General features: G+C 38.1%; 1 protein-coding gene across 4 annotated transcripts; it reads right to left on the bottom strand.

The window, feature by feature from the left end:
• Positions 1–228: 228 nt before the first annotated feature.
• Positions 229–19,455, bottom strand: Mc2r (melanocortin 2 receptor). Of its 4 annotated transcripts, none has more exons than XM_076912512.1 (3): positions 19,389–19,455; positions 15,220–15,365; positions 229–4,102 (listed from the first exon to the last, which is right to left on the bottom strand). In XM_076912512.1, exon 3 carries the CDS (start codon positions 4,003–4,005, stop codon positions 3,115–3,117), a length of 891 nt encoding a protein of 296 aa, XP_076768627.1. In that variant the 5' UTR covers positions 4,006–4,102; positions 15,220–15,365; positions 19,389–19,455; the 3' UTR covers positions 229–3,114. The 4 variants fall into 4 exon arrangements, with proteins under 4 accessions (XP_076768627.1, XP_076768628.1, XP_076768630.1 ...); XM_076912513.1 differs by having other exon boundaries at positions 15,291–15,365; positions 19,389–19,445; XM_076912515.1 differs by lacking the exon at positions 19,389–19,455 and adding an exon at positions 18,362–18,516.
• Positions 19,456–19,669: the final 214 nt, after the last annotated feature.

The raw sequence follows: 19,669 nt of genomic DNA, 5'->3' as shown, positions 1-19,669 counted from the left end.
CTTTAATGGCCAGAAGTCAGATATGCAGTGGTTGGCTCCTTCAGAGTAAAAGTCTCTCACGGATATGGGTCATTGCCAAATAGATGAAAACCCTTTCATCATCTCAGTTTTGAAGTTAGCCATATTAACATAACAAATAGCTTCTTTTTCTTTATAATGTACATGTTGAAAAACGCTTTGTGGAAAGAGTAGCTCTTGAATTTTATTCATGTTTTAATCTAAAATTTTATTTTTTCTGAGAATTTCATACATGAGTACAATTTCGCCCCTTGCACACTTCCCCCACAGCTACTCCCTTGTTCTTCACACTCACCTTCTAATGCGTGTCCTCTTTTTCTATAATTATTAGTTTTCTACTGTTTTCTCTTTCATACAACTCATTATCTTCCATTTAAAATATTTCCTAAGTCATATTAGTATAAAATCTTTTGAACATATCAAAGTATGGATTAGAATATGTCTTGTCAAATGACACATGTTAGCTTTATTCATAATTGCTGTAATATCACACTACTTATGGTTTGCTTTTGATCAATTTTTTAAAAAACCACTATTAATGTAATAATGTCACAAATGATCAGCTCTTGCTGAAAATGTATTCAAATTGATGTGCACTTACAATAAAGGCACTGTTAGGAAACTATGTAGGGAAATAATATCTTCAGTTTGAAACATAACTTTTGAAAAGATGAGCCCCATATTGGAGAAAGATTAAATGTATTTCTACTTAAAATTATGAAAAGCATGAAGAATTACTCAATCTTTGTTTCTTTTCATCACTATATTGCCCTGACTCAAACCAGGGCAAAGGACAAAAATAATAAGAGCCCTACTTGCAAATACCTATCAGTGTTCACCCTGGAGTCTCCAAGACAGACCAATGAAGCTCATGAACAAGATTTTAATGAAACACCAATAGTGCACACTATGACACTTTATTCAGTTTCATGAATAGTTGAAGATGGGCATCAGATATTTGTTGATCACCAAGACTTTGAGGGCATAATGAATTGGTGAAGACATAGGCACACTGGAATCTTGGCTCCCTAGGGGTGAGAATGATAATTGGCCTGACCATTTTGAAAAAACAGTTTTCAATTCTCTAGTTAAATTGAAGTGTGTCTATTGTATGCAAATATTCTGGAGAAATTCTTTTGCACGTTCACACACAGGAATGTTCATAGAAGCATCACTAGCATAATCAACAATTTGGGTAAACCTAAATAGCACACAATAACAAAACAACAAATTAAGCATTTATACAATGAGTTAACATATATCAGCAAAAAACAGACATTCTCAGTGCTAGTGGGATTGTTAAGTAGGTCAGCCATTGTGGAAATCAATCCCATATTTTTCTACTTAGGCATGTAAGTTTTTTTCCATCTCCTGAATATGAGTTTCTCTTATTTTGCTGACTTCTAGTACACCCCCAAGTCCCTAATAAATCATTTTATTTGTATCCCACATCTGGAGACAGAAGGCAAGATGTTGCCTCTCCCAGAAGATGCTCTGAATCCTGGGAGACTAGAGAAGCCATAGTGCTTGCTTGGCTCCTTTAATCACAGATACCTTTCTCCAGTTTGGCAAGGACTTGCCACTGCAGCCTACTCTGAAGCCTCTTCCTTAACTATGATGTTAATAGGTAAGCTTGAAAGTTTGTTTCTTTCACCACTATTTAGAATGCTACTTTTCAATATTGGACATCTTTCTATTACTATACATGGAACACAATTTTCAGTGATTTTTTAATGTACCTACCTTTTGGACTTGTTTTTTGAAGAAGAAAATTTTCCTCATATTCTTGGCTCGGGTCTCTAGAAACAGCATTTTTAAAAAAATACTTTGGTCTAGATTTTTTCATACTTCAAAACATTTCTGACTCTGATTTTCTCTCTCCTCTCCTCTCTTCCCCCACCCTCCTTTCCCCTCTCCTCTCTATTCCCCCCTCTCTCTCCTTTCCTCCCTTTTTACCTCTATATACTCTTCTCCCTTTCTCTTCTTTTGCTATGAAATACATTTTGGGGGCATTACTTATGCATTTGGACAGAGGAACCAAATTTGGCTGTCTAATACAGTAGATTGGCTGTGCCTTCTTCTAATACAGTAGGCACTATAAATTCCTGAATAGGACCCAATCAGGTTGAAATTGGATTTCATATTTTATTTATTTATTTTTTGGGCTTCTAAACCTTGAGAAAACTGTAGCAGGAAGATATTTTTAAGACTAAGCAAAGAAAACTCATAGTGAAGATTCATTTCTTCTTGGGCACTCAAAGCTGGCTACAGGAGAGATGGGCTATTTAGCTGTGGCAATTAATTAGCATCTTTGTTTTACAAGTACACTATAGTTTCTACTCTGAGTGGTTTGGGTAAGTGATCCCTGCATCTTAAAAACTTGGTCTTTAGTTTGCTGATATCAGAATGGGGTCTAGTGGGAAATCTTACTCCATTGAGGTTTTTACCATTAAAGAAGACTGTAGGACACTTGTCTTTTCTTTTTCTTTTTTTGTCTTTTCTTCTTCTTTTTTTTTAACCATGAGTTTCTGGCTACAAAGAGTCATTTTACTACATGGTCTCATCATGATGTACTTACTGTTTCACCATAGGCCCAAAGCAACAGCTAGGTACCATGGACCAAAACCTCAACAACCTATGCACCAAAATAAACATGTCTTCTTTCAAAGTTGATTGATTGCATTATTTGACACATACATAGAACTCTGACTAACACATATAGTTAGTTAGATGTTTTAAAAGTACCCTCAACTCTAGAGAATTGGTTACCATGGCTTCCTGCTTGGAAAGGCCCCCCATAACAGCTTTGCCAAGTATCCACAGAAGAACAAATTATTTGCTTAACCTAAGGTCCTCACATTTGTATGCATAAACTGTGCCTTTTAGCACATAATTTCATCTCTCTAGATATAATATAAAGTTTGCAGATACAGTAAGACTGTTAATAAAAAAAGGCAGTTATGGTAAACACTAGTCAGTGGGATCATCCCCATCTGTTAGAGAAGGAAAGGCTGGTCAGAAGAAGCATCCGTATGTGTCAGACTGTTGTGTTATTTGGTCCCTTTACAACACTCAAAACAGGGAACAAAAATTCTTCTAATACTTGTTGCAGAAGAACATCTTTTTGAATGCATCTCTGAGCTCTGGGCTCCGAAAGGCATATATAAAGGGGTCAATGACTGCATTGCACATCATCAACATGCCATTGACCTGGAAGAGAGACATGTAGCAAACACAGTAAGGGTTATTTGGGCAGAAGGTCATTAGGAGAACATGGAGCACAAAGGGGGTCCAACAGAAGATAAAGACTCCAAGAAGGATGGTTAGTGTCATGGCACCCTTCATGTTGGTTCTAGGAAGGGTAGAGATCTTCCTAGCATGGGAGCGTGCAAGTAAGAACATATGAATGTAGAGACACAGGATGAAAACCAGCATCAAAGGGAACAGTGATGTGAAGGTGAGCACTGTGAGGATGTGGTGGGAAAATATCACCATGGCAATGCCGCTCACTGTAGAGAACATCCAGATAACTGTTAGGGTGATGGCTGTGCGGCGCATGGTCACAATGCTGTGGTACTGCAGGGCATGGAAGATGGTGATGTAGCGGTCAGCGGCAATCACAGACCGGCTGAAGATAGAGCTCAGCAAAGAGAGGACAAACATGCAGTCCATGATGTCATCTGCCGTGCTTTCAAAACTGCCACGGGGCTTGAGATAACCCATGTTTCTGAAGATGATCAGGATGTTTTCCAAGATCTTATACAGACTGCCCAACATGTCAGAAATGGCCAAACTGCAGATGAAAAAGTACATGGGGGACTGGAGATTTTTATTTTTGATCACAGCCAGGGGGACAATCAAGTTCTCCAAAACTCCAATGATGGAGATTGTGAAAAATATCTCATCTGGCAATAGCACATCAGGACAATCAGAGTAATTTCTTGCTGTGTCATTGCTGTGTTCATAGGCATTGATAATATGCTTCATTTCTTTCCTGCTTGAGATTAAGATGGGGATGGTACTTGCAGCTGACCTACAGAAATCCTGATTGGTTCTTCAGAATGTTTTCTTTGTGTGGAAGGATCTGAGGTTAAACAGAACACATAAGAACACATATTGCAGAATGTCTAAAAGAATAAAAGCAAGCAGCATTATCTTTAAGAAAACTATATTTCTTCCAAAAACTATTATAGTGTGGTAATTTAAATAAAACATTTTAGTAAACCCTCATATTAACCAGCTTATGAGTGATGTGGAATTTTGAACCATGAGATGACAATGAAAGGATATCCTTCTCTCTCTCTCTCTCTCTCTCTCTCTCTCTCTCTCTCTCTCTCTCTCCATTCCCTCTCACCCTTATGAACGAGTTGTGGGTGATAGATTAGAATTCGTGCCAGTGAAGCCCTTGGATGAGAGACTAATAAAAAGAAGGAACGGAAAACACATAATCTTCTTTCACTTGAAGGTTGTGATGGGGTCTGGGAACTGACAAGACCTTTGGGTTCTTTCTTTTTTCCCACTTTACCTTTCTGAGCCACAATCTGACTGTATAGTTGGGGATAATGACATTAATGACAAGGGTTTTAACGAGCCATTCTAAAAAGTGACCAGAGAGTGTATGTTATTACTTCCATTTCTAAAGCTCTTAGGACCTGGGCTTAGTGATGTGCACTGTAGTCCCAATTACTCAGGATGCCAAAGTGGGAAGATCTCTTGAGCTTAGGATTTCAACAGCAGCCTGGGCAGCACAAAGAGAATATGTCTCAAAGTAAAAGCAAGACCCAAAGTTCTAGAACCAGGAAACAAGGAAGGAGCTCTCAGGGTGATTGAAATCTCTATAAATATCTAATAATTTTCACAATGCCTCTAGCTGTCCCATAAACTAGATTTGGTGCCTTTCAGAATTTGGTGCCATGAATCTTTCCAAAGACAAGTCAGCCAAGGTGTGTAACACTTCCTCTGTGACCTGGAGGTTTCTGTTATTGCTTTGCTGGAGACCAACTGGATTTCCTTGTACTGAGTGGCTGTGTGAGTTTTATCAGGCATTCGGATTCCAACTGCTGACAGTTGTCCCCCCACCCCCCACCCCCCATCTAAATGTGCCACTGTAGGCTCCCAGGAGCAGAACCGAAGAGGCTTGTGCAGGTTGGCAAATATGCCAGGCTAAGCTGAAAGAAGGAGTGTGTGTGACTATTAGGGATGGGATGGGGTTTTTTGAAATTTCCTTTGAGTGAACTAGGGATTCTCTTGGCATCTCAGATCGTCAACTAACTTCTTTTTTTCATTTTTGATTTTAGGTGGTTAGGAATGAAACCACTCTTTCAGGTCTGCACAGAGCACTGAGCAGATCTTGAGCTTCCAGAGGGGGTTGGAGTCCCAGGAGCTCTAATATGATCAGGAACATAGGATCATAGGATCACTGGATCTCAGGAGATTGGTCACATCAGGAATTCTGGATCCCAGAGGCAGCCTGACTCCCAGGAGCTATTACACTCAGGATCTCAGGATCACAGAGACAGTTGGACTCTGAGGATTTCTGACACAACCAACAGGAAAGAAAGGTACCAGTCAGAGACAGTGAGTGCAGGTAGCACTAAAGATAACCAGATGGCAAATGGCAAGCACAAGAACATACGTATAAGCAACCAAGGGTACTTGGCATCATCAGAACCTAGTTCTCCCACACTAGAAAGTCCTGAATTCCCCATATCACCAGGAAAGCAAGATTCAAATTTAAAATCAATTCTCATGATGATGATAGAGGACTTTAAGAAGGACATAAATAACACTCTCAAAGAATTTGAGGAGTACACAGGTAAACAGGTAGAAGCCCTTAAAGAATTATAAGAAAACACAACCAAACAGGTGAAGGAATTGAACAAAACCATCCAGTACATAAAAATGGAAGTAGAAACAATAAAGGCATCACAAAGGGAGACTACCCTGGAGATAGAAAACCTAGGAAAGACATCAAGAGTCATAGTTGCAAGCATCACCAACAGAATATAAGAGATAGAAGAGAGACTCTCAGTGCAGAAGATACCATAAAAAATATTGACACAACTGTCAAAGAAAATGCAAAGTGCAAAAAGGTCCTATCCCAAAACATCGAGGAAATCCAGGACACAATGAGAAGACCAAACCTAAGGATAATAGGTATAGAAGAGAGTGAAGATTCCCAATTTAAAGGGCCAGTAAATATTTTCAACAAAATTATAGAATAAAACTTCCCTTATCTAAAGAACAAGATGCCCATGAACATACAAGAAGCCTACAGAATGCCAAATAGACTAGACCAGAAAAGAAATACCTCCTGTAACATAATAACCAAAACACAAAATGCACAAAACAAATAAAGAATATTAAAAGCATTAAGGGAAAAAGGTCAAGTAACATATAAGGCAGACCTATCAGAATTACACCGGACTTCTCACCAGAGACTATAAAACCCAGAAGATCCTCGACATATGTCATACAGACCCTAAGAGAACACAAATGCCAGCCCAGACTACTATACCCAGCAAAACTCTCAATCACTATAGATGGAGAAACCAAGACAAAAAATGATGACAAAACCAAATTTGTACAATATCTTTCCACAAATCCAGCACTACAAAGGATAATAGAGGGAAAGCTCCAATAGGAGGGAAATTATGCCCTAGAAAGAGCAAGAAAGTAATCTTCTTCCAACAAATCCAAAAGAAGATAGACACACAAACATAATTCCACTGCTAATACAAAAATAATAGGAAGCAACAATCACCTTTCCTTAATATCTCTTAACATCCATGGACTCAATTCCTCAATAAAAATACATAGACTAATGGACTGGATATGTAAATAGGACCTAGAATTTGGCTGCATACAGGAAACACACCTCAGTGACAAAGACAGACACTATCTTAGAGTAAAAGACTGGAAAACAAATTTTCAAGCAAATGGTCCTAAGAAACAAGCTGGAGTAGCTATTCTAATATCGAATAAAATCTACTTCTAACAAAGCTATCAAAAAAGATAAGAAAGGACACTTGACACTCGTCAAAGGAAAAGTCAACCAAGATGAACTCTCAATTCTGAATATCTATGCTCCAAATGCAAGGGCACCCACTTTCATAAAATAAACCTTACAAAAGCTCAAAGAACACATATAATACACATACAGTATACAACATATATATAACATATAATAACAAAGCACACATATAATACACATATAATAACATAATACACATATAATAACATATAATGATACAATAATAGTAGGAGACTTGAACACCCCACTCTCAGCAATGGACAGATCATAGACACAGAAACTAAACAGAGACACAGTGAAACTAAGTTAAGAACCAAATGGATTTACCAGAAATCTATAGAACATATCCTCCTAAAATGAAAGAATATACCTTCTCGGCACCTCATGGTACCTTCTCCAAAATTGAGCATATAATTGGTCACAAAACAGGCCTCAACAGATAGGAGAAAATTAAAATCCTGTACATCCTATCAGATCACCATGGATTAAGACTGGTCTTTAATAATGACAAAAATAATAGAAAGCCCCCCCCCCACACATGGAAACTGAACAATGCTCTACTCAATGATAACTTGGTCAGAGAAGAAATTAAAAAATTAAAGACTTTTTAGAATTTAATGAAAATGAAAACACATCATACCAAAACTTATGGGACACAATGAAAGCAGTACTAAGAGGAAAACTCATAGCTCTAAGTGTCTACAAAAAGGAACTGGAGAGAACATATACTAGCACCCTGACAACACACCTGAAAGCTCTAGAACAAAAAGAAGCAAACACACCAAAGAGGAGTAGACAACAGGAAATAATCAAACTCAAGGCTGAAATCAACCAAGTAAAAACAAAAAGAACTATACAAAGAATCAACAAGACTAGGAGCTGGTTCTTTGAGAAAATCAACAAGATAGATTAACCCTTAGCCAGACTAAGCAGAGGGCACAGAGACAGTATCCAAATTAATAAAATCAGAACTGAAAAGGGAGACATAACAACAGAAACTGAAGAAATTAAAAAAACCATCAGATCCTACTACAAAAGCCTATACTCAACAAAATTGAAAAATCTGGATGAAATAGACAATTTTCTAGACAGATACCAGTTATCAAAGTTAAATCGGGGCTAGATAAACCATCTAAACAATCCCATAACCCCTTAAGAAATAGCAGCAGTCATTAAAAGCCAAAAATGCCCAGGACCGGATAGTTTTAGTGCAGAGTTCTATCAGACCTTCAAAGAAGACCTAATATCAATTCTCTTCAAGCTATTCCACAAAATAGAAACAGAAGGAACATTACCCAATTCATTCTATGAAGCCACAATTACACTCATAATTATACCACACAAAGACACAACAAAGAAAGAGAACTTCAGACCAATCTCCCTAATGAATATTGATGCAAAAATATTCAATAAATTTCTTGCAAACCAAATCTACTGAGAGCAACCAATAGATTTAATGCAATCCCCATCAAAATTCCAACTCAATTCTTCATAGAGATAGAAAAAGCAATTTTCAAATTTGTTTGGAATAACAAAAAACCCAGGATAGTGAAAACTGTTCTTGATAATAAAAGAACCATCCCTGACCACAAGCTGTACTACAGAGCAATAATGATAAAAACTGCATAGTATTGGTACAAAGACAGGAAGGAAGATCAGTGGAATAGAATTAAAGACCCAGAAATGAACCTTACGGTCACTTGATCTTTGACAAAGGAGCTAAAACCATCCAGTGGAAAAAAGTATTTTAAACCAATGCTGCTGGTTCAACTGGAGGTCAGCATGTTGATCCAAACTTATCTCCTTATATAAAGCGCAAGCCCAAGTGGAGTAAGGACCTCCACACAAAACCAGATACACTGAAACTAATAGAAGAGAAACTGGGGAAAACCCTCAAACACATGGGCACAGGGAAAAAGTTCCTGAACAGAACACTAATGGCTTATGCTCTAAGATCAAGAATTGATAAATGGGACCTCATAAAACTGCAAAGCTTCTGTAAAGCAAAGGACACTGTCAGCAGGACAAAGAGGCAACCAACAGATTGGGAAAAGATCTTTACTAATCCTACATCTGATAGAGGGCTAATATCTAATGTATACAAAGAACTGAAGAAATTAGGCTCTAGAAATTAAATAACCCTATTAAAAATAGGGTACAGAGCTAAACAAAGAATTCTCAACCAAGAAAACTGGAATGGTCAAAAAGCACCTAAAGACGTGTTTAACATCTTTAGTCATCAGGGAAATGCAAATCAAAACAACCCAGAGATTCCACCTTACACCAGTCAGAATGGCTAAGATAAAAAACACAGGTGATAGTAGATGCTGGCGAGGATGCGGAGAAAGAGGAACACTCCTCCATTGTTGATGGGAATGTAAACTGGTACAACCACTCTGGAAATCAGTCTGGTGGTTTTTCAGAAAATTGAACATAGTATTACCTGAGGACCCAGTGATACTACTCCTGGGCATATACCCAGAAGATGCTCCAACATACAACAGGGACACATGCTCCACTATGTTCATAGCAGATTTATTTATAATAGCCAGAAGCTAAAAAGAACCCAGATGTCTGCCAACAGAGAAATGGATATAGAAAATGTGGTACATTTACACAATGGAATACTACTCAGATATTAAAGTCAATGAACTCATGAAATTCTTAGGCAAATGGATGGAACTGGAAAATATCATCCCGAGTGAGGTAACCCAATCACAAAAGAATACACATGGTATGCACTCACTGATAAGTGGATATTAGCCCAAAAGATTGCAATACCCAAGATACAACTCACAGACCACATGAAGCTCATGAAGAAGAAAGACCAAAGTGTGGGTGCTTCAGTCCTTCTTAAAAGGAGTAACAAAATACTCACAGGAGCAAGTACAGAGACAAAGTGTGGATCAGAGACTGGAGGAGGGACTGTCTGGCTGTATTGGACATATGTTCCTGACCCACCTTTGCTTGCCTATATCCCAGATCAGACAAGCTGCCTTGCCTCAAGTTTTTAGATCTTGTGGGACAGATCATCAAAAAGAGAAATTATAATAACTCTTATATTTTTCTTAAAGGTTAACAGTTATTTGGTCTCAAACATTTACTGGTCTAGAAATCAATCCACTATTGGAAATAACAGTCTTCATTTGGAAGGTGGGATCTGGACATTTCCAGAGACATATTTGGAAGTTAGCTGCAGTTCTCTATGATGTTATGATAGCAAGAGATAAAGTTGTGACAGGATTTGGATTTCAAATAAGGATTATTGCATGTGTTAAGGCTCTTATGGTTGTCAAGCTAAAATTGGTTTAGTCTCTTCTACAGTATTTATTGTAAGTTGCATTGACTATATACTTTCTAATTGTGTTAGTGTGTTGAAACCTGGAATGTCTGTTATGGGGGTCTATCAACCAGCTTTTTTCTTACTGCCGTGAGTATTAGAAAACTTTGATTCTCTGAAAAAAGCTTGACAGTGCTGGAAGAAGTGAGTTAAGCTTTAAGCAGAAGCAAGTGGGTAGTGGGCTTGATCATTGTTGGTATAACAGTTTTAATTACATTAATTGCTAGCACCATTGATTCTGCAATAGCTTTGACACAAGAAGTTAAGATAGCTACTTTTGTTAATCATCTAGCAAAAAAATGTTACTAATATGTTGAGTATACAAGAGGATTTATATAGGCGTTTGGAACAATGGATTGTCGCTCTATATCCTATTCAAATTATCAGAAGAAGTTTCAGGGCTTAAGAGTTAGGAGCCATATTGAGTGTCATGACAAATACCATTAGACTGGTGTTACTTCTAAAATTTATAATGATAGTCATTAAAATCTGAAAAAAGTTTAAAGACACCGGTAGGGCACTATTCTAACACCTCTCTGAATATTTTAACTTTGCATAGTGATATTATAAATTTAAAGAAAGCTGCTCTGTTGAGCTTTGATGCTGCAGATAATGCTGATAAAATTATCCATGGCTTGAGGTCAGTATTTCCATTTTGGTCAAACCTCAGGAATGATGTATAGCTTGATCCAGCTAGCCCCTTTTGTCCTGGGAATACATTTATTCTTGCCCATCATGAAAAAGCTTGTCTCTAACTACATCAACAGGTTGGCAGCCAAAGAACATGACTTGAAACTGAAAATGGACCCCCAGACAGAGCTATTAATTTAACAAGCTGGCAAGCTGAGGATGGGTAATATTTTGTACAGAGCCTTACCAACCCAAGACAGAAGTACATTGCTTTTCATAATGCATATTCCATGACAGATAAGAAAGGCATTCTTGTTGGAACAACCTAAGACAGACTCAGTCTGGTTTATACAATAAAAAAGGGAGACATGTGGGGAGCTTTTGGGGCTGCCTGGCCAAGGACAAGGAAATGGGCTGCTTGGAAGGAATCTGACATAGGCCAAGGTTTAATACCATGGCCATTTAGCAAAGTAATAACAGTAGATTCTCCCCTAGGGCCTATGACTTCTTTAGCCATAGATTCTTGGCCTTCATAATGGTGCCAACATGAGTTTCAGCAAGCAGACTTTAAATATTATCAGAAAATGGTTGGTCACTGCCATGACATTCATACCATTATTGTACTAGTATGCATTTATTGTTGTTCTGGTCATTATTGTACCTTGGAAAATTCATATCTGGGTAGGCTTCATGATTGTTTTCTCCTCTAGTAGCATATAAAGCACCTTATAGCACCACAAAAGCTATGTGTTAGGGATGAAGCTTCCAGGTGAGCATCAGTTTGATTTCTCTATGTTCCAAAGACTTAAGTGTCTTCAGCAACAGAGTCTTATTGTCAAATTTAGAAGCTAGCCAATAGCAATGGCAATAGTCTTTAATGTTTGGGATTCTGTGGGACCTTATCATCTAATAACTCCAAAAAGAGGTAATACATTCCTGGCACTTTTTATTTCTTATCATGTGGCATCCAGAGGGGGTATTTTTACCTCTTTCTGGGGTAATTCCACTTAATTTTTAAGTATGTGTTTGTATATATTAGTATAAACAAAACCTAAACATTAAGAAAACAAACAACCCAGTTAAAAATTGGGGTATGGTACTAGACAGAAAGTTGTCAAAAAAGATGAAATACAAATGGCTGAGAAAGGTTTCTTTCTTTCTTTCTTTCTTTCTTTCTTTCTTTCTTTCTTTCTTTCTTTCTTTCTTTATCTCTTAATGTTCAGCATCTTTAGCCACTATGGAAATGCAAAAATACATTGAGATTTTATATTACCCAAGTCAGAATGTCTAAGGACAAACAAACAAACAAACAAACCCCAAATGAGGACAGATGCTGGTGTGAGTATGGGGAAAGGGGGACGGTTAAATACTCATAAAAATCAGTATAGAAACCTCTATAATCTAGAAATATATCTACCCCACAACTCACCTATCCCACTCCGAGGCATATTTTCTAATGACTCTAAAGCCTACCACAGACACACTTGCTCATCCAGGTATGCTGCTGCTCTACTCACCACAGCCAAGACATCCATCAACTGATAAATGGATTTTTAAAAAAACACAATTAGAGCATTTACACACTGAAACATTATTTAGCTATGAAGAAAAACAAAATTATAAGATGTATGGGTGAGTAGAGCTGGAAACCATTATTTCAAGGTAATTCAGAACCATAAACTTTGCAGATTTTCTCTTATTTGTGGATTTTAACTTTGAATCTTCAGATATTATATGTTCCATTTGTAATAGCACAGAGGCCAGGAAATTAGTAATAAACCATGGAGGGGATGTCAAGAGAAGAGAGATAGAATATAGTGGTATAAAGGGATACAGGAGAATAATGGAGCAAGAAAGGCAAATGAGTGGGGGAGGGGAGGGAGGAATAGAGGAAAGAATAGGGGGATGGGATGTGCAACACTAAAGACATTTGAAAAGGGTGTGTGGAAACCTAGGATTGTAGATGTTTTATAAAATACATACATAAACACATCTAGAAATTTAAAGTTTTATGCATAAATTTGATCTCACTCTTACACAGAATCGGAAAAGGTCGATCTCAGAGGAGTTGGTAGTAAAACTGTGGCTTAAGATAGGGAACAAAGAGAGTTTAGTCAAGAAATGAGTTACAGTTAGATACAGGGCTATGATCTGGCATTTTATTGTATGGTAAGGTACCTATGTATCAGTATTATTATTGTCAATAATATATTTCAAAAGAGCTAGAAGAAAAGATTTTGAATATTCTTGTCACAAAAAATTATAAATATTTAAATTGATATACGTGCTAGCTACCCAGGTTTGAGAAAGGCGCACAATGTAGTGCATGCATTATATCATCACACTGTTTCCCATAAACATGCACAACTGCTCTGTGTGGATGAAAATGATTAAGAGCAAGCTAACTTTAGAAACAACATAAAAATTAAATTTACAGCTTGCATAATTAACAAAATGTGCAAAATGATCCTCTTTGAAAGGCTATTATTCTTCACGGGTGCTTCCTGTTTCCAGAATTAAACCCATCCTTAGTAGGTAAGGATGTAGCCCACTTAGTAAAGTGTTTACCTAGCATGCTTAAAAGTTGTGATTTCCTTGCTCCCTAGCTCCACCTAGACTGAGCTTGGTAATACACAGCTATAATTATAAAGATATATTATGTCTAGCTTCTCAATTAGAAGATTTGTTATCACTAAAAGTTTAGAGCAATAAGTGCACAGAAAGTGACAGGTCTGAGTCTATCATGCATGATACTGCAAGACCATCATACTCTAAGACCTAATGTCCTGGCTGACTGTGACTCCAGGTTCCTAAACAATCAATGGTGTACACAAAAATACTTGTAGGTAATGTTCATTTAATTATCATTATGATAATGTAAAACTAAAACACGAATAATTTCTAATCAATGATAGAGTAAATAAACTCTACCAGATCTATCATATTGATGTGATTAAAATCCCAGTTCAGTGATACAGAGAATGTTTGTATGTGTCACACACACACACACACACACACACACACACACACACACACACACACATACTTTTAGCCCATGGTGTTTACAGATTTTATATCCACTAGGGATTGACCATATTAAAAACAATTTTAACTATGCTAAACACATCATGTGTTTCCTAGTTAATATTTCCTAAACAACATAGTATAAAAATTACTAACATAACTCTTTCATTGTATTAGATATTAGAATTAACCCAGGAGCATTGTAAAGTATATAGGTGGGTGTGTATAGATTCTTGAAAAATACTATGCCATCTACTTTAAGGCTTGACCATCTGGGGATTTTATCATTCATTAGAGAGCCTTGTTCCAGTACCCAATGATAGTGAGGAAGGGTGTGACTATCTATTTCATGCAAAAAATAATCACAGAAAAAAGTTTAGAAGGCATACATTAGATCTTAGTGGTGTGTGCTAGAATATAGCTCAGTTATAGAGCAATTGCCTGTCACGTATTTGAGCATTATTATTGAAAAAATTAGTGGTAGTGTTGATTGGCATAATTATTAGTTATTTTAAAACATTTTACTTTGGAAAATTTTTGAGTTTATGGAAAGTTATGAATGTCACTGAGTTCTCATATATTCTCATACCCAGTTTCTGGTTATTAACGCCTTTAATTACTATGACCCACTTTATCACAATTAATGGGCCAATAGAATAGCGTTATTATCAACTTAAAATCTAAATTTTACATTTGCTCAGTGGCTTACAAATTTCTGCCCTGGAATCTCTCATCTAGTATACTATTTTAACTTTACTCCAGGGTAAAGTCATTAGGCTGTGAAAATTTCTAAGACCTCTTCTTTTTAAAAATGATCTTGGTAATTTTAATGGGACATTGGTTAACTGTTTTGTAGAATTTGCCAAAGTTGGATTTTTTTTTTGTTTTTGTTTTTTTGCCTAATGTTTTTCCTGTGATTGGACTGAGGTTAAAAGTTTCAGAAGGAAGATCACAATAGGCAAACCATCGTTTTCATCATATTATATCAAGGGACATAGCATCAACATGACTCTTGAGTGTTGTGGTAGGTCATGTGACCTATACACAATAGTGTTTTTAGATCTCCTACTGTATATTTGTTCCCTCTAATTACTCTTCCCAGAATGCATGCTTTAGAAGAAAGTCCCTGGGCACAATTCATACTTAAGAGATGGACAATAAATGTTATACCTACTTGAGGGTAGAGGATTGTGGTGGTTAAGGTTGGCAATTTGACAGACTCTAGAAGAACTTGTAAACGATTACCTTGATCCGATTATTTCATATAGGAAGACTGATCTTGACTGTGGGGAGGGCTATGCCCCTGCAGAAGATCCTGTGCTGTATAAAATAGAGAAAGATAGCTGAGTACTTATTGCTTGCTTGCTATCCTCTCTCTCTCTTTTAATTTTTATTTCTAGATCTATTTCTTCTCCATTTAAAATATTGAGCTGTTCCGCAACAATTGTTGAAAAGTCCCTCCCCCCCCATCCCAATTGCTCTTGTACCTATGTTTAAATCATCTAATCTTTGTGGGTCTTTTTCTACTCTCTCTCTTCGGAACTACCCAGTCGGGTCTAGTGTAGCATTATCATGTCTTAATTAGTGTACTGTCAATCTTCTGACTGCATTATTCCTTATTAGTGTTACATTAGCTGTATGTTAGGTGCTGTGCTTTCTTTGCATAGATTCTAAAGTAAGCCAATGTTTACGACAGAGGTTCCCAACCTTCCTATTGTGAGACCCTTTATGACAGTTCTTCATGTTGTGGTGACCTCCTCCCATAAAATTATTTTCGTTGCTACTTCTTAACTGTAATTTTGATGTAGTGATGTTCTTAACAGAGAACTTTTGATGGGGTTTTGAATCATAATGAAAATATTGGAGTTTTCTGGCGATCTTAGGTGACCCCTATGAAAAGGTCATTCAGTCCCCAAATGGGTCGTGATCCACAGGTTGAGAACCACTGGTCTATAAAATAACCTAATTATAACTTCATTGACAATCTGGATCAGATTGCAAATATCAAAAAATAATGTCATTTATTAAGCTGAGTTTGTTATCCAAGACATATAGTTAGTTCTATATTTGGCGTTGTATCTGTAGATTTAGCCATGCTTTGTTGAAGATATTTGAAAACATTGACACCTGGTGAAATGGCTTAGTAGGAAAAGATGTTAGTGGCCAAGCCTAATGATTTGAATTTGATTCCTAGGGCCCAAATGGTGGAAAGAGGGAATTCCTGCAAGCTGTTCTCTGATCTCTACACGTATGCCATGGCATATGTTTCTCTCTCTCTCTCTCTCTCTCTCTCTCTCTCTCTCTCTCTCTCTCTTCTCCCCCTCTCTCACACACAAACACATACACACAGGCAGAATTTTAAACGTAACTTAAAAAAAAAGATTTCAAAAAAAAAAATTAGGTCTATTGAGCTTGTGCAGACTTTTTCTTGTCAACATTCCTCAAACATGAGTTTAGCAACCACTTAGATGACCTTTCCTTAAATACCTTAGCTATCACAAGTAACCTAGACAGGATTTAACGTGTATAAAATAAGATACATGTAGATTAAATGACACTATTTTCTATGAGAGACTATGAATTTCAGCATCCACAGCAGGTCTTGGAGCTAATCCTCAGGTACCAGACACTGAGGGAGAGAGAACCTGCTCAGTAACATGCAAGATAATCTGTGACAGCTGATCTTAAGCCTTAGCTGAAGGAGAGGAAGGTGTAACTAGTACAGTGCCTGCCGATCCTTTGTTTAGCCGTGCAGAAGATGTTCCCTTCAGCTCCCAGGGAACTGGTGTCTGCTGGACAGAAAGAGAAGCAGTTGGTAGTTTTTCAAGCCATCTTTCCTCAGACCATCAGTGTTCATCCTAAACTGAATCCACCAGAGTGTTTTGAGTTTGGCCTAAACAAACTATACCTTAAAACTGACACCAACCTGCCAGCTCCCATCACAGCCTTCTCTTTGGATCAAAGCATTGTCTGCAGAAAGACCTTTTCCTTTATCCTTGAGGAAACATGGTCTGGAGTTTACTTAATCTTATTATGTATGGTTTGTGGTACTAAATAGATAAAATAATATCATACTGTAACACTCTAATGGGGCTCTATTTGTTTTTGTTTTGAGACAGGGTCCCGATATGTGGCCCAATTTCATCTACAATTTGGATTACTACCTTGATCTTCTGAATGTCAGGGTCATAGGCATGTGCCACCAAGCCTAGCTAGATATGTAGGTATTATTAATCATGACTCTATTAAATGAAGGAGAAGCTCCAAGGAAGGAAGCCATTCTAACAGGCTTGTGGTTTCTTTTGTTAGGGGCAGGATTCCTGTGAGAAGCTCATATTTACTCTCCCTGGTTTTACAGAACCGCTCCTTATAACTCTAAGGGGTGGCTGTGTGCTCCAAAACCAGTACACACCCACTGAATTCTGTGGGGGAATCCCCCATGACAGGCTTTAGATGGAGCCTCTTTGTGCATAGTCCGAGGAATGAAAATGCAAGCATTCAATCTTACTGGGTAGAGCACAGCAACTTAGTGCTCAGAAAGACCAGGGAATCGAGACCCGTGTGAGCGATGAGAGTGTCTGGCCAGCCAAGCTTTCCCTGTCAGATGGACAAGAGCCCTGGTACTTCCGGGGTCTAGGGAACTTCTTCTGAGAGGAGAGCCACTGACGTACCCATTCTATCCCCTTTCTGCCTTGGCTGACCTTAACCTTGGCCAGCTACAATCTCCCCGACCCTGCAGATCATATTTTCCCGACCTCCTCGAAACCGGAACAAAAGATGCCACTGCAACTGCCCATCATTCTCCCTCACCATCAAACTGCCCAGTTCTTATGTCCCTCTGGCTCTCGGGGGTGGGGTGGGGGGGTGTTGCTTATGTGTCTCTCTGGACTTAGCACTATAGTGAGATATCTGAGCTCACAGCCCTTCAGCTATATTCAGGCACAGCCAGCTCAGTCTTCTGCAAATTGCCAGCCAGCACCATCAAATGTTCCCTGAGATAAGACCACCCCGCTAGTCTTAAGCCCAGACATCACAAAGCAGGAAAAACAAAACCAAAGACAAAACCAAAAAACAAAACTTAAAAGAAATGCTACGTAACATTGCTTAAAAAATGTCTTTAAAAGTCAGTTAAATTTCTAGATGTTAAACAGACCTAGAGCTATTAGTGAGATGTCTCAGTGGTTTGTTTTTATCTTTAAAAAATAAAAAACCAAAGCTGCCTTGAGTTGTTGCAAGTTTGCGGAAAGCAAATCTCTTCCTGTGATAGGAGGGACACAAACACAACTGAGAGTCGAGAGTCTTTTGAAGCTACTCACCCAATTTCTGCCCTCCCTTGTCCTGCTCCTGGCCTGAGGGGATCCCACCAAAAAAAAGGGTTTGTGGCTCTTTGCAACCTCACAGACTTGTTTCTTTGCAGGAGCTGCTGTGAGGCTTCATTTCAGCAACATAATGTTCTTGTTCTGGGGGCTCCCCCGGGCCCCACTCTGACTTCAACTTGAAACTAGGCCAGTGCATAGGAATCCAGTAAACAGTGTTGCTCAATGCATGAACGAGTGAGCAAGAGCCTTTCACTCCTCCTGGGAGTGCAGAGGAGGCCTCTTCTTCCCAGTCTTGCTCAAGGTCCTTCTCTCAGCCCCCTCTGAGTACCCTTCCCATTCCCATCTCCTTTGGACTCTGCATATTCCATGCAGCCAGTTAAGCAAAGTCATGAGTGTACTGACTCTTCACTGAATGCGTGTCCCAACTGTTGATCACTTTGGGAAGGATATGATCACGAATATGCCTAACTTAGTTATTCCATGCCCCAAGTTGCTGCAGTCATATACATGTGTGCTGGTGGCAGAGTTGCTCAGAGAAGCAGGGAGTCATCGTGTGGCAACTCCTCTGGTCTTTTGGCAGAAAGCGATCCCATTTTAAAAGGCAGAAAGGTTAACAGGGGGTGGGGGTGGGGGGTGAGGGGGGGATGACGATTCAGGAAGAGATTAAAGGGAATGATCTTAATTTCAACCCTGGTTCCATTAGCAAATTCTGCTGTAATTCTTGAGTAGAGTTTATAATAATTTAATAGACTTTATAATTTAATAGACTGTAATAAAGACAGAGAAATTAATAAATTCATTAGTAGGGAAGAAAGTTTCAGTTAGACAAAGAAGTAATAGATTTTATTGTCATATTTTAATTAAGAAATAAGATAGATATAGATACTTTCTTAAGAAGGATGAACCACAATTAAGAGGATCTGGAAGCTCTGAGATGTAACTTTTTCTTAGGTACGTTCCTAGCTTTTCTAGTCAGGGCCTCAAGCACTTGAGAAGCTGAGAAATTTGTACAAAATGTGCTTACCTTCAGCTCTGAAGTAGGATCTTTCTGGTCAAGATGACTGAGAAAAAATAAGTTTTGAAGAAAAACAAGCAAATGATCTTTGGAAAGGAAAGGCCGGAACATATACATCACTTAGAGACAGCCACTTGTTATCATAACCTTGAGTAAATGTCACTAGAAATGAACTGCATACTTCTGGTAACAGAGTTAGAGAGGCCAAAGGGAAGAATCTGATGAAGACAATAGCCCTGGGTCTACACAGATAAGATTATTTTTGAACATTTCTGACCACGTCCAGAGCA

This window comes from Arvicanthis niloticus, chromosome 14, assembly GCF_011762505.2.
Source record: "Arvicanthis niloticus isolate mArvNil1 chromosome 14, mArvNil1.pat.X, whole genome shotgun sequence".
In the NCBI taxonomy this organism is placed as follows: Eukaryota; Metazoa; Chordata; class Mammalia; order Rodentia; family Muridae; genus Arvicanthis; species Arvicanthis niloticus.
Note: the sequence above shows the minus strand (reverse complement) of the source record. Positions and strands in the feature narration are given on the sequence as shown.